Source organism: Capra hircus, chromosome 13 (assembly GCF_001704415.2).
Source record: "Capra hircus breed San Clemente chromosome 13, ASM170441v1, whole genome shotgun sequence".
Taxonomy (NCBI): domain Eukaryota; kingdom Metazoa; phylum Chordata; class Mammalia; order Artiodactyla; family Bovidae; genus Capra; species Capra hircus.
Genome location: NC_030820.1, coordinates 29483962 through 29500364, shown reverse-complemented (window position 1 = coordinate 29500364; position 16403 = coordinate 29483962). Strand labels below are relative to the sequence as shown.

The 16403-nt window shown below is 39.2% G+C and overlaps 1 protein-coding gene across 2 annotated transcripts in view; it reads left to right on the top strand.

The window, feature by feature from the left end:
* The window catches only part of ITGA8 (integrin subunit alpha 8), a 196493-nt gene that overhangs the window by 85839 nt on the left and 94251 nt on the right, over positions 1-16403 (top strand). For both annotated transcript variants that reach the window (XM_018057147.1, XM_018057148.1), the window contains exons 14-15: positions 4308-4353; positions 8290-8397. In XM_018057147.1, the coding sequence (XP_017912636.1) occupies positions 4308-4353; positions 8290-8397 (154 nt within the window). The remainder of the gene's footprint in view (positions 1-4307; positions 4354-8289; positions 8398-16403) is intronic.

Genomic DNA, 16403 nt, shown 5'->3' with positions numbered 1-16403 from the left:
TGGACTGGTTGGATCTCCTTGCAGTCCAAGGGACTCTCAAGAGTCTTCTCCAACACCACAGTTCAAAAGCATCAATTCTTCAGCGCTCAGCCTTCTTCACAGTCCAACTCTCACATCCATACATGACCACTGGAAAAACCATAGCCTTGACTAGATGGACCTTAGTCGGCAAAGTAATGTCTCTGCTTTTGAATATTAGCATGCACATCTTTTAAACCATGGATCTTTGGAGTCCAGTCCTGATAGTCCAGTCTATCATCTGAATCCGATGCTGTGTCTATAGAACAAGAAACTTTCAACTTTTTAAATTGAAGTATAGTTGATTTACAATATTGTGTTAGTTTCAGCTATACAGCCAAGTGACTCAGTTATATGGATATATATATGTTCTGATTATTTTCCTTTATAGTTCATTTAAAAATGTTTAATATGGTTCCCTGTGCTATACAGTATATTCTTATCTATTTTATGTATAATGATGTATTTCTGTTAATCCCACACTACTAATTTATTCCTCCCCCTTTCCTTTCCCCTTTGATAATAAGATGTTTCTTTCCTATGTCTGTAAGCCTATTTCTGTTTTGTATATAAATTCATGTGTATAATTTTTTAGATATCAGTAAGATCATATAATATTTCTCTTTCTCTGACTTCACTCAGTATAATCAACTTGTCCATCCACGTTGCTGCAAATGGCAATATTTCATTTTTTTAATGACCAACTAATAGTCCTGTGTGTGTGTTCTGTGTATCCATCTTCTTTACCCATTCATCTGTTGATGGACACTTACATTTCTTCCATGTAACCAGAGATATTTTGACTGATTTTAATCCTGAAGATATGAGTCTATTAAAAAAAAAAAACATTTTTCACAAGAATTATTGTCTTTGGTTGGGTTCTTTAAGAGCAGACATTAAATATTAGAAAATAAGTAGTTTATTTGAGGAATAACCCCCAGAAATCATTGCTAAGGAAGTAGGGAAGAGAGATGTGAAAAGGAAAGATTATTATCACGACCCTGACTGGGTGGGCAACTAGGGCTTTGTCTCACTGGGGAAGTCTGGAGACAGGAAGCACATGCCTTAGAGTCACCCTAAGAAAGAAGCCTTGCTAGCTCGTGGACCTAACTATCCATCCAGTCCCCATCCATCATGGGCTGAGGGTAATGCCCTGGTCCAGCCGAGAGAAGCCCCTAGAGAAGAATCATAGTTGCTTGCAGTCTGACCAGTTCCTTTGTCTGGAAAGGTGAATGCCAAGGGCATGTGGCTACAAATCATTTTCCTGTACAAACTCCATAAAACCAATTTAATTCCTTGATTGGTTTTCCATATGGCATGGCCAAAAAAGTTTCCCCATCTTTTTTTCTTTTCATTTTCACCTCAGTTCTACTGGAATTAACCAATTATGGTTTCAGCTACTATAAGTTTTCTTCTGTGGCTGTTAATTCTGCCAATCCAATTTTCTCATCTCTGCATCTAAATTTTACTTTGCAGATATAACCATGATCATTTTCATTTGTGCTTGGTTGCACCTCCTGAGAAAAAATAAGCATCATACATGAGATTAAGAAAAATGGAGAGTTCTGCCTGTGTATTAGCCAATCACTGAGATTGTTGTGAACATTACTCCTCAAAGAGTCTAAGACTTCTCTGTTGCCCAGTCCTGCTGTAACCCAGCTTCACCTCTTCTGAATGTGTGTGAAAGTGAAATTATCTCAGTCATGTCTGACTCTTTGCGACTCATCAGTGAATTTATATGTAAGCCTCCTCCCTAAGCCTCAAATTCCTCTTCTGCCAAAACATAGAGGCAGAGAACAAACGTATGGATAGCAAGCAGGGAATGTAGGGGGGAGGAGTGGATTGGAAGATTGGGGTTGATATGTATATACCCTATGTATAAAATAGAAAACTAGTAAGAACCTACTGTATAGCACACGGCATTCTACTCAATACTCTGTGCTGATTTAAATGGGAAGGGAATCCAAAAAGAGGGGATATATGTGTACATACAGTTGATTCACTTTGTTGTACAGCAGAAACTGACACGACATGGTAAAGCAACTCTACTGCAACAAAATAAATAAAAACAAAAAGCAAATTCCTTTCCTGCAAAATTGTGCTAATAATAAAGACTTTAACTTGCTGCTGCTGCTAAGTCACTTCAGTTGTGTCCGACTCTGTGCGACCCCATAGACATCAGCCCACCAGGCTCTCCCGCCCCTGGGATTCTCCAGGCAAGAACACTGGAGTGGGTTGCCATTTCCTTCTCCAATGCATGAAAGTACAAAGTGAAAGTGAAGTCGCTCAGTTGTATCTGACTCTTAGTGACCCCATGGACTGCAGCCTACCAGGCTCCTCCATCCGTGGGATTTTCCAAGCAAGAGTACTAGAGTGGGGTGCCATTGCCTTCTCCTTGAACTTGCTAGGAATCAGTTAAAGTAAATTCGTTAAAAGGATTCCTGGCCTAGAATAAGTGTTCAATATGTTTTGTTGATTATTAGCATTGTTGTTGTTATTTAATATTATTATAATTTCCCTGCTTATCCATGGGGGCATTTCCAGAACTCTCAGTAGATGCCTGAAACCTCAGAGAGTACTGAACCCTCTAGATACTATGTTTTTTCCCTATACATAAAGATGAATTTATTAATTAGGTACAGAGATTAACAACAATAACTAAGAATACAGTAGAACAATTATAACTATATACTATAATAAAAGTTGGGTGAATCTGGTCTCTTTCACTCAAAACATCTTATTGTACAAATTCAATGTTTTTTCAGTCTTAGCTAATTACTTCTCACCTACTTCTTAACTTTTGCAGCTTGTGGTGTGACCACAAAACTAGCATGAGTTTTTTTTCCTTCTTCACAGTTTCACATATATAAGATTTGTTCTTACTGTAGATTTTTGCAGGTTTAGTGTAGGATTTTGTTTCTTACTAAGTGGAGAATGCTCACCTTTTCACTTAGAGGAATCACTTAGGGCTTCTCTTTAGCACATTTTAATTGCTAGCATCACTCCTTTTTAATTTTTTTTGGTCATGCCCTGCAGCATGCAGGATCTTAGTTCCCCTGACCAGGGATTGAACCCACACTCCCTGCATTGGAAGCGTGGAGTATTAACCACTGGAACACTAAGGAAGTCCCTAGCATCACTCCTCTCGCAGTTTAGCGCCATTATTAAGTAAAATAAGTGTCACTAGAAGAAGCACTGAGACACCAAGTTGGCTACTAAGCGACTACAGATAGGACATGCTGGACCAAGAGGTCATTCACATCCCAGGCAGGATGGCGTGAGATTTCATCACGCTGCTCAGAACAGCGTGCAATTTAAAAGTTTGATGATGAGTTGTTTATTTCTGGAGTTTTCCACTTAATATTTTCAGACTGTGGTTGACCACAGGTAACTGAAACCAAAGAAGCAAAACCATTAATAAGGAGAGACTGTTATAATGATATGTCAGTTATTTCATATACTACCAGTCACTCTGCCAAAACCATACTCGCCACCCACATATTTGTAAGAGCAAAAGGCTGAGGTAAGATGGCAGCCAAAATGCTCTACTTCACTGGTAAAACACTTGCCTTTTAGGATTGTTGCTGATAGGGGGATGATAAAACGGTATGTGTGATGAGCCTGGTACATAGTAGGCACTTAGCATATGCTTTCCTCCCCCCTTTTTCTATTTATTTATTTAGTTGCAGCATGTGGGATCTAGTTCCCAGACCAGAGATTGAACCCAGGCCACATGCATTGGGAGTGCAGAGTCTTAGCCACTGGACCACCAGGGAAGTCCTTTTTTCTTTCTAAATTAGTTTTTCATTGGAGTATAGTTGCTTTACAATCTTAAGTTAGTTTCTACTGTATAGCAAAATCAATCAGACATACATACACATATATCCCTTCCCTTTTGGACTTCCTTCCCATTCAGGTCATCACTATGATCTTATTTACAAATCAGAAATAGAGACACAGGCGCTTCTTCCCTTATGATGTAAGGTGTGTGCCTTGGGTCTGGAGGATATGGCATTATGACGAGTATCTAAAGCATTTCCAGAAGGCTGGCCTTCCTGAGTCCAGTAGGGTTGGAGATCTGTTGATTTATGTGTCATATTGAGTTACAGTGAAGTTCCTATATTTTTTCCAAAATGCCTTAAGAAAGCTGTGATTTGCTGTTCTTGTTTGTATGACTCTCATTCTGCAATCAGCATGTCAGGTTGCTCTCTGTGCTATTTATAATTAATTATGAGTTTTGATCAATTCTGTAAAATTTGGGCTTCTATTTTGTGTTTTTTTTTTTTTAGATTTAATTGTGGGTGCATTTGGAACAGGAAAAGTAGCAGTTTACAGGTATGTGGTTGATGGTCTGCAAATGTTCTTTTTTTTTATTATAACATATTAACTTCAGGTGTATGACATTCAATATTTGTATATATTGCAAAATGATTACCATGATAAGTCTCGTTAATTACATCCATCACCACATAGTTACAACTTTTTTTGTCCTGTGATAAGAAATTGTAAGATCTACCCTCTTGGCAACTTTTCAATATACTATATATATAACAATAACATGGTATTATTTACTATAAACACCATGCTGTATGACTTATCTTATAAATAATAAATCCCCAAGACTTACTTATTACTAGACGTTTGTACTTGTGACCACTTTCACCCATTTCTCACCCCCTCTCACTGCCATCTCTGGCAACCACCAATCTGTTCCCTGTATCTGTATGTTCATCTTGTGATTTTGATTTTTGCTTTTAGATTGTACATGTAAGTGAGATCATATGATATTTGTCTTTTTCTGAATTTTTCACTAAGCATAATACTCTCAAGGTCTTTCTGTGTTGTTACAAAAGGCAAGTTTTCCTTTTGTGGCTGAATAGTATTCTGTTGAATATGTATACCACATTTTCTTTATTTCTTCATTGATGGACACATTCTTCTAGCTGTTTCAGATACATTTCCTCTTTGTTTTTAGTTTTGCCTTAAAGAGTATATCCCAATTATTTATTTTGGAGAACATTTAGATGCTCTTTTATAAAGTTTGCAGGAATATTTTCCCCTCAGTATTTTTCCCTGTCTTTCAACCTTTCTGTTTTTGTTCTCATATCTCATGACCAAACTTCCAGCCTCTACTAACATAATGTTAAAAGATAGGAATCTTAGCGGAACTTACAAAATGACACACTTTTTAGATGGGCCTCCATTTAAATACTTCTCTTTGCTTTCGAAATGCATTAAAATGTGCTTATAGATAAGGAAGGTGGGGTGGGGGAATGGTATTATGTACCCTGGCCTCTGTAATCAAGTGTGGACACTAAATTAGGGAATAGAAATACTATCCAAGAATCAGTAGTCTCCAAAAGCAAGCATTGAACAATTCAAATATGACAGATCTGGATTTTAAAATACTTAGCCATCGCACCTCTAATCCAATTTGACTGTTTTTCTAATAAAAAGAATGCGCTGTGAAGAGACAGACATACATACAAGGAGAAGACCATGTGAAGACTGGAGTTAGGCTGCCACAAGTGAAGAACTTTCAGAAGCTAGGAGAGACCCCTGAATGAATCCTTCCTTCGAGCTTTCAGATAAAACATGCTTCTCCTGACCCCTTGGTGTCAATAAATTTGTGTTGCTTAAACAAAAAAGAAAGAAAAGAAAAAAGAAAAACCTGGCCATTCCAGACACTCACCCATTTGTAATCTTGGGCCAGTTTCTATAACTTTCTGAGCCTCAGATTTTTTTTTTCATATGTCAAATGGGCATAATACTTACATTATAAAGTTATTTTGTTAAAAGGATTGAGACTCTGCATGTAAAGTACACAGAATAATAAGTAACCAGTAGGCAGTGATCGAAAATTGAGATTGTTTTCTTGTTTAAAAAAGTGTTACAGGAATGTAAGACACCAGGTTAGTGTGTATCGAAAGGCAGAGAGCTGACCCAGGTGTTCTGGGCACATGGCCTAGCAAAAACCTAGGTCAATTCCCCGAGGGATTCTAAAGTTGGTTTCCTCAAGGAGGTAGGATTATGTCCATCAGTACTAAGACATCCTCAGAGGGCTGATGTATACCAACCACTCTCCATTTCAGGGAGTAGAGAATCAGGTGATTGGAATGCTCAAAATACAGGAAGGATTGGGGCTGTGTTTGTGGCCATTAAGCAGCACCACTTGGAGGCTCCCCCGTCCCCGGGATTCTCCAGGCAAGAACACTGGAGTGGGTTGCCATTTCCTTCTCCAATGCATGAAACTGAAAAGTGAAAGTGAAGTCGCTCAGTCGTGTCCAACTCTTAGCGACCTCATGGACTGCAGCCTACCACGCTCCTCCGTCCATGGGATTCTCCAGGCAAGAGGCACTTGGAGCTGATGGAGTGCAACTGACTCGTGGTCTAGCCACTATGCTCTGAATCTACATTTGCAACAAGGCCCTGTTTCCCATAAAAGGCTCCCAGTCAATTACTGGACACAATAGAGATACAAACGTAGGCCCACCTGGAGCTCCACAAACAGGCAACTTTGGCTTAAGACCCTCCTCCCCAAGTGCCCCAGCTGGAGCTTCTTTCCCAGGTTGCCTTTTCTTTCCTTGTTCATTCCCAGGGATCAGACCTACATCACACTCTTGACTCCTAGCCTCCTCTCTCCCCTTTTTCCTTCATAGGTATTTACCTTAATAAATGTCTTGTGTGTCTAATCCTGTCTAACCTGCTTTTCAAAGGACTGGAGCTCATACAATATTGAAAATAAAAATCACCTAACAGTGTGCAGATAGCATAAAGGAGTTTAGGAAAATTCCCACTAGGCACCATTATGGTAATCATGAAATCCTTTAAACCAGTGCCCTAAACAACACGTTGCCCCATGGCCCAGCCCTCCCACCTGTCAGAGGAAAACTTAAGCAGCATAGCATCATCTCCCATTGTCATCTGGAGATCTGGCTCCCAGCTCTCCTGTCTTGGCACCAAGCTTTAAAAATTTGCCCCGTTCTCTTTCCCAGTGATTTACTTTCTTGTCTGGTTTATCCTCACCTGGGTGGTTGGAATTGAGTTTACTCTGTATTAGTCCCTCTCCTCCAGCTTGGCTGCACAACAGAATCACCTGGAGGGTGTGTTTGACATTCCAGTGCCCGGCCTTGACCCCCGGGGGTTCTGATTCAATTGATCTGTGGTGAGCCTGGGTCTGGTTTCTGTTTTAAAGCTGTTGGCTGCTTCTGTTGTGCAGTCAGGATTTGAGAAGCACTGCTCTGTATGAAGCACAGAATGAGTCCACCCACCCTCATGGGTTTAGGTCAATCTGCAAAGCTTGGCTAGAAAACTGCCAGTCAACATTTAAAAATCCCCACTGGCTATCTATTTTACATATGGTAGTGTGTATGTTTGCATATTACTCTCTCCGTTTGTCCCACCTTCTCCTTCCCGCTGTGTCCACAAGTGTATTCTCTATGTCTGCGTCTCCGTTGCTACCCTGCAAATAGGTTCATGAGTACCATCTTTCTAGAGTCCATATACATGTGTTTATATATGATATTTGTTTTTATCTGACTTATGAGTCAGGGAGCTCAAAACTGGTGCTCTGTGACAACCTAGAGGGGTGAGATGGGGTGGGAGGTTGAAAGGAGGTTCAAGAGGGAGGATACACGTATATACCTATGGCTTGATTCATGTTGATGTATGGCAGAAACCAACACAATATTGTAAAGCCATTATCCTTCAATTAAAAGTAAGTAAATTTTTTTTTTAAAGTAAAAAAATAACAAAGCAAAAGACATTTAAAAGTCCCTATCCAGGGACTTCCTGGGTGGTCCAGTGGCTAAGACTCCACGTTACCAATGCAGGGAACCCAGGTTCAATCCCTGGTCAGGGAACTAGATCTCACATGGTACAACTAAGACCTGGCACCTGCAAATAAATGAAATAAAAATTCAAGTACTTACAGATGTGACGCAAGTGACTATAGGATGATGTATTTCTTCATATTCAGATGTGAATGTGGATAGACTAGCAGATCCCAGGGAAGTATTTCATAGCCATGTCACCAAAATACTGTGAGCACTCCATAGACAGAGCAGGTCCGTGAATGCGGCTTTGCTCCGCAGTCTCACAGCTCCGTAATATTCATGAGCAACCAGAGGTGTCTGAACATAGCTGCTTGAGTCCTGAGGCCACCTGTTCACGCAGTGAGGGGAACTCTTGGCACTGGGGCTGGGAATGCTGGCAGTGGCTTCTGCCTGCTGCTCGCGGGACTGGTTAAAGCCGTGCATTTTCTCCCTGCAGAGCGAGGCCAGTTGTGACAGTGGGGGCCCAACTTCTCCTGCAGCCGGTGATCATCAATCTGGAAAACAAAACCTGCCTGATTCCAGAATCAATGGCACCTGTAGCCTGGTGAGTTTCTACAGTGCTTCTTGCCCTCTTGTGTGAACTCAGATCACCTGGGAATCTTGTGAACCTGCACTTCAGGGGCCATAAATCTGGGGTTGGACCTGAGACTATGTTTCTGAAGATGCTCCAGAGTGGTGCTGATGCTGCCGGTCTGAGCACCACATCTGAGTAGCCAGGAGTTAGTCTATTTAAAAAATAGTAACTGACACAATGCTGATCTTTCACTGTCGACTTATGTGAAGGGTATGTCTCCATCTATAGGCACCACATGAGATGAGAAACAAAACTAACCTGAGAAAATTCTTACCCAAGCAAATCTTGGAGTTCTTTTAGAATCTTGGCATACGAAAATCAACTTTAAACAAATTGAAAATATAATAAGAAAAATCTTAAAGATTTTAAAATTTAAAAAATAAAAAAATTAAAAATTAAAAAAATTTAAAAAAAGAAAAATCTTGATGCTTGTATTTGCATATGCTTATAGACACTTTCCAGACATATGTATTGTCTATTTTTTTTAATAGTGGGTCAAATTGGGTCAGATTACTCACTTTCTGTGCTGAAGACAGACGTAAGTTTTATAACCTCACATGTACAATGAGATGGAAGGTAAATGTTATAGAGATTTTTGTGTCCTCATGTATATTTGGGGGGTCATGATCTCATCATCAGAAGCAGCAGTAAAGTTATGGTTCCTTAGCCTGTACTGTAGGAGAACACAGCTTAGACATCTGAGAATTTTCCTGTTGATCTGGCCAGTCACCTGAAAGGACCAAGAAACAGAGCTTGAGTGTAACACAGCTCAAGAAACTGCCAGTTTGCTTCTCGGTATGAAGGTCCTCCAGGGTCAGAAGTCTGTCCTATTGGGTAGTGCTTTAGGGTAATACTCTCTGATATAGACACAGCTTGGCCCAGTATCTCAGCCTATGCAATTGCCCAGCTTGACCCCAGAACCACAACTTTTGGGCCGAACTATATAGGATCCTTCTTTCTCCAGATTTTAAAAGAACATACAGAACTCATTCCTGGCAACTTATCAAACCCACAACCTGGGCATTTTATAACCAATTTAACGGAGGCTATAACATACCCTTCTGCTTTGAAGGCAGACACCCGCAGGGGTATCGCATTGGTAACATCTCCACACAATTCAACCATACCGTCACCCTGACTCATCCTCTGACATTAGAACAAAACTGGAACACAACCAAACCCACTGTCCAAACCGAGATCAAGAAATTAAAAAAAAAAAAAATACTCCCTGTCCCAAGGATCGTGACTTTTTGGTCTCTAAAATACAGGTATCAGATAAGACCCTCTTCGCTATAGATTCCAATAGTTCCTCACTCCCTACCGTCTGCACAGGGTAGGACGCAGTAATCATCTCTGACTGCTCCACACTTCTCACACAGTCACTAGTCTGGGGCAACAGACCCACTTCTTAAAGTTCTGTGCAACATCCAGGGCTTCCCACTTGCAATGGAGGAGATGCCAGAAACAGCTCAATCCCTGGGTGGTGGTGGTTTAGTCACAAAGTGTGTCTGACTCTTATGACCCCATGGACTGTAGCCTGCCAGGCTCCTCTGTCCGTGGGATTCTCCAGGCAAGAATACTGGAGTGGGTTGCTGTTTCCTCCTCCAGGGGATCTTCCCAATCCAGGAGTCGAACCTGGGTCTCCTGCATTGTAGACAGATTCTTTACTGATTGAGCTATAAGGGAAGCCCCAATCTCTGGGTTGGAGAGCTCAATCCTCGGGTTGGGAAGATCCCCTTTAGGAGGAAATGGCAACCCACTCCAGTATTCTTGCCTGGAGAATCCCATGAACAGAGGAACCTGGTGGTTTATAGTATACAGAGTCGCAAAGAGTCATACACGACTGAGCACACACACACACACTCTGAAAAATCAACAAATATTTGGAGTGTTTGAGATTTGCCCCCATTTTCTAGAAGATATGGCATAACTCAGATGATATGGTCAGTTCCTGAGAAGGTCAGAATGCAGAACACATCAGTCTAGACCCTTAGAACAGTCCCCAACCTCCAGACTGTGGACCGGTACCTCCTGTCAAACTAGCATCAGCATTAGATTAGAAGTAAAGTTCACAGTAAATGTAAAGCACTTGAATCATCCCAAAACCATCTCCCCCAACCCCTGCTCCATGGAAAAACTGTCTTCCATGAAATCAATCCCTTGTGCCAAAAAGGTTGGGGACCATTGTTATAGAATGTATTCCCAGCCAGTTTCAGCATGTTGCTCATGGCCTCTGGACAGGGCTTCATACTGGAATCAGAGCCTTTAAGGGTGGAGGATAAGGGGTGTGGAGGACCATGAAGAATTCCTTTGCTGGGACCTCTCAGTTTGGGGAGGACTGTCTTCCCCTTAACCAGCTTCTGAAAGTAACTGGGAAATGCCCTGGGCACATTTTAAAAGCGTATGAAACCATAAAATATTATAATGAAAGCCTGATCTGAGAAAATGTGTGAAAAAGCCAGCATCTCTCTGAATCCTGGATGAAATGAACATGAAAGGAAGAATGAGTGCTACTTGAGCACGTGCCCCACGTCCTCCGTTTGCACGTTCATGACTGAATGGACGTCTAGGCTGAGTTCTTTAAAGTATTTGTGTAGGGCACACTCTGGTGTAAAATCTTCCTATGAACTAGATTATCTTTTCTAGGGATTTTTTGGTTTTTGAATTTTTTTTTTTTTTAAGTTTTGGTGTTTTCAATGGATCATAGGATCTGTTTGGTCTTGTGAAAAGAATATTACTTTTCAATGAGAATTATTTTTTCATGAACTCTTGTTGCATTAAATCAGATTACTTAGATAAAATGCAATTTGTTATGTGGGCAAATAACAGTTACTTATTTGATTCTGTTGCATCCATTTTCTGGAAGAGGTTTCATTTTCACATGAAAAAATTTTGAATGGGTGACTCAGAGTGTTAGAAGATGTGAAATTAACAGCAGGTTCAGTCTCAAACGTGTTTCTCGAATACTTCTTCAGATTTATTACAGGAATTTAGTTCAGTATTTCCAAAATGATTGAAAGGTATTTGTTGATTATCTTTTCTGTAGTTTTTGTCTGTATTTGATATAATTTTATATTGTACCTAAGAAAGTCAACCTCTAACTGGGAAATAGTTCTCCATTTCCCTCAATGTGAATTTCTGTACCTTTAAAACAGCTATGTAGATTTATAAAGTTTCTGCTACTTGCATTTCTAAACTAGAAAACAAAATAAAGCCAGCCTATACATATTCATATAATTGTTATTGAATGAGAAAAATTAAAATTAATAAAAAATATTTTACAAATGTAGAAGTTCATAAACTGTGCCCTTTTCAAATTTGAAAAAAATTTTTCAGTTACATGTAACTTTATGTAAAATCTATTATTATTTTATGTAAAAATGTAAAATCTATTATTTTTACATAAAATTTTACATAAAATCTTTATGTAAAATCTATTGTTTTTCTTTATGTAAAATCTATTATTGTTGAAAGAGTATTGAATCAGCTCGATTGAAAACTGAAGTGCTTTGTATTTTTAAGCCCCGTTTCACATTTATTTCATTCCTCCTCCTCCATACATGGATGGCTATGAACACCATTACTTCACAGAATAATTATTGTGTCAGGTTAGGACTAATGTTAGAGGATTTGTGATATACTGTCCTGCTTTCTGATGCACCAGAAGTATAGCCCAACAGTTTAAAATTTTAATTATAATTTAATAATCATTCACAGCTTTCCCCAACAACTCAAGTGTTTATTGTAATCAGATGAAGACCTGTAAGTGTACTTAATAATCTGTTTCATAAAACATATGGTGGGCAGAAAATTACTAGAGCTAATCAGTGAATATACTAAAGTAGCAGGATATAAAATCAACACACAGAAATCCCTTGCATTCCTATACACTAATAATGAGAAAGTAGAAAAAGAAATTAAGGAAACAATTCCATTCATCATTGCAATGAAAAGAATAAAATACTTAGGAATATACCTACCTAAAGAAACTAAAGACCTATATATAGAAAACTATAAAACACTGGTGAGAGAAATCAAAGAGGACACTAATAGATGGAGAAATATACCATGTTCATGGATCGGAAGAATCAATATAATGAAAATGAAAATAGCGAAACTACCCAAAGCAATCTATAGATTCAGTGCAACCCCTATCAAGCTACCAGTGGTATTTTTCACAGAGCTAGAACAAACAATTTCACAATTTGTATGGAAATACAAAAAACCTCGAATAGCCAAAGCAATCTTAACAAAGAAGAATGGAACTGGAGGAATCAACCTGCCTGACTTCAGGCTCTACTACAAAGCCACAGTCATCAAGACAGTATGGTACTGGCACAAAGACAGAAATATAGATCAATGGAACAAAATAGAAAGCCCAGAGATAAATCCACACACATATGAACACCTTATCTTCGACAAAGGAGGCAAGAATATACAATGGAGTAAAGACAATCTCTTTAACAAGTGGTGCTGGGAAAACTGGTCAACCACTTGTAAAAGAATGAAACTAGAACACTTTCTAACACCACACACAAAAATAAACTCAAAATGGATTAAAGATCTAAACGTAAGACCAGAAACTATAAAACTCCTAGAGGAGAACATAGGCAAAACACTCTCCAACATAAATCACAGCAGAGTCCTCTATGATCCACCTCTCAGAATACTAGAAATAAAAGCAAAAATAAACAAATGGGATCTAATTAAAATTAAAAGCTTCTGCACGACAAAGGAAACTATAAGCAAGGTGAAAAGAGAGCTTTCAGAATGGGAGAAAATAATAGCAAATGAAGCAACTGACAAACAACTAATCTCAAAAATACACGAGCAACTCTTGCAGCTCAATTCCAGAAAAATAAATGACCCAATCAAAAAATGGACCAAAGACCTAAACAGACATTTCTCCAAAGAAGACATACAGATGGCTAACAAACACATGAAAAGATGCTCAACATCACTCATTATCAGAGAAATGCAAATCAAAACCACAATGAGGTACCATTTCACACCAGTCAAAATGGCTGCGATCCAAAAGTCTACAAGCAATAAATGTTGGAGAGGGTGTGGAGAAAAGGGAACCCTCTTACACTCTTACATGATGGGAATGCAAACTAGTATAGCCACTATGGAGAACAGTGTGGAGATTCCTTTAAAAACTGGAAATAGAACTGCCTTATGACCCAGCAATCCCACTGCTGGGCATACACACCGAGGAAACCAGAATTGAAAGAGACACGTGTACCTCAATGTTTATCGCAGCACGGTTTATAATAGCCAGGACATGGAAGCAACCTAGATGTCCATCAGCAGATGAATGGATAAGAAAGCCATGGTACATATACACAATGGAGTATTACTCAGCCATTAAAAAGAATGAATTTGAATCAGTTCTAATGAGGTGGATAAAATTGGAGCCTTTTATACAGAGTGAAGTAAGCCAGAAAGAAAAACACCAATACAGTATACTAACACATATATATGGAATTTAGAAAGATGGTAATGATAACCCTGTATGTGAGACAGCAAAAGAGACACAAATGTATAGAACAGTCTTTTGGACTCTGTGGGAGAGGGAGAGGGTGGGATGATTTGGGAGAATGTCACTGAAGCATGTATAATATCATATAAGAAATGAATCGCCAGTCTAGGTTCAATGCACGATACAGGATGCTTGGGGCTGGTGTACTGGGATGACCCAGAGGGGTGGTATGGGGAGGGAGGTAGGAGGGGGGTTCAGGATTGGGAACACGTGTACACCCATGGTGGACTCGTGTTGATGTATGGCAAAACCAATACAGTATTGTAAAGTAAAGTAAAAAAATATATATATATGGTGGGGACTTCCTGGAAATCCAGCGGTTAAGACTATACACATTTCCACTGCAGGGGATGCAAATTCGATCCCTATTTGGGAAACTAAGATCCCACATACTGTGTGGCCAAAAAACAATATACACATGATGTACATGTGTGTGTTTATATAGAAAAGAAATATTTTTCTAAATTCAGAATGAATATTTCAGTGAGGTTTTCTTTTTCCATCAGAACAGAGTGCTGTCAAAGTTATAATTTGGCAACTCTTTTTTTTTTTTTTTTTTTTTTGGCTTAAAAACATCTGTAAACAAAATATGTAGGTTGGACTGCTGTTATCAATAATTCAGTATGAAAAAGCTAAAATCATCCACTTAATGATATAAAGGTAACAGAGAGGGGGAACTAAGTTTAGAGTAACACTGATGGATCCCAAGTGGCACTAGTGTAATGTAGGAGACACAGAGACACAGGTTCAGTCCCTGGGTTGGGAAAATTCCCTGGAGAAGGAAATGGCAACCCGCTCCAGCACTCTTGCCTGGTAAATCCCATGGACAGAGGAACTTAGTAGGCTCTAGTCCATGGGGTCACAAAAGAGTTGGATGTGACTGAGCACATACACACGCACACACACATAATTCGTAAATCAAAAGTAACCCTTCAACTGATATCATCATTTCTCAATCAAATTCTTCTCCCAAAGAGGAGATAACGTTCCCATTCATAACTTTATTTTGCAAAAATTTTCGGTTTCTTAATTGTGTTAAAATACTATATGTAAAATTATTTCAGTCTACGTATAGATCATTTTATTACAAATACGAATTTATCTTATACAAGCTAATGAGTTTTGTCTGTTTGGCGTAAGGACGAACAGAAAAAAAAAAAAGCCAATGGACAATTTTAACACGTAACCAAGTACTTCCAAATAAAGTCAGACACAGAAAAAAATTCCAGCTTTGAAAGCCAGACCTGCTACAAAATTTAAAGATGTGATTCACTATTCGTCTTTCTTGAGTAATTCCAACTGAAGTAGAAGTGGGCTGGAATTTGTGATTTCTCTGGGGAAGTGGTACAAACACTTGAAATAGCAGAGACGTCTCAGGAAACGTTTGGCTTAATGGTATGTGGCAAATTATTTACCCTGAAGGGAGACATTGACTGAGGTCACAGGAGCTCGATGAATCCCAGATGCGACACGTCTTCATTATGTTTGACACAGGAAGCTGACACATAATTAAAGCACAACAAGGGATTATTTACTCCTTTTGGATTCTGTAGAAATGTTCCAATCATACTATAGTATTTACTAATAAGCAATGTTAAGGCTGTCATTAAATCATACTTAAGTATTTTCTTGTATTTTCACTTCCTTATAATTGTGAAAAAGCCTCCTCATGAATGCTGGCTTTTAGAGCTTGACATTTTTCCGTAGGGAGTTTAGCACAAGCAAGAGGCAAACAGAGACCACCTCTTTCCTTCCATGGCCAGATCCAAGTGCAGGCTGTCCTATAAGCCACAGCCGGCCCCTCCTTGGATTGGGTTTAAGGCACGTTCAAGGAAAAACTATAAAGATCTCTCTTGCATATCTATCTTCTCTCTTTTTTGGCCATGCCAGGCAGCATACAGGATCTTAGTTCCCCGACCAGGGATTGAACTGAGGCCCCCTGCACTGGGAGTACAGAGCCTTAACCACTGGATCCCCAGGGAAGTTCCCTCCATCCTCTCTTTATTGTCCTTACACACAGTATTATTGTGTCTACAGAGCCTGAGACAGCCATTCTCCTCTCCCCATTTTCTTTCTTTTCCCTTCCTCTTCTGGTATCTCTGTCTCAAATTATATCCCAACCCTGGCAAGTAACTGCCGAGTCCCCACCTGCTTCCAAGGAAAGGGGATTCTGGTTCATTGTACCGTGATGCTCCATGCCTCTCATAATTAAGTCTAAATCCTTTTTTTTTTTTAATTGAAGTGTAGTGGATGTATAATGTTATATAAATTACAGGTATACAGTATAGTGATTCACAATTTTTAAAGGTTATACTCCATTTATAGTTATTATAAAACAGTGGCTATGTTTCCCATATTGTACAATATGTCCTTGTAGCTTATTTTTTACCTACAAGTTTGCACCTCTTAATCCAGATTCTTTAATGTGATTTTC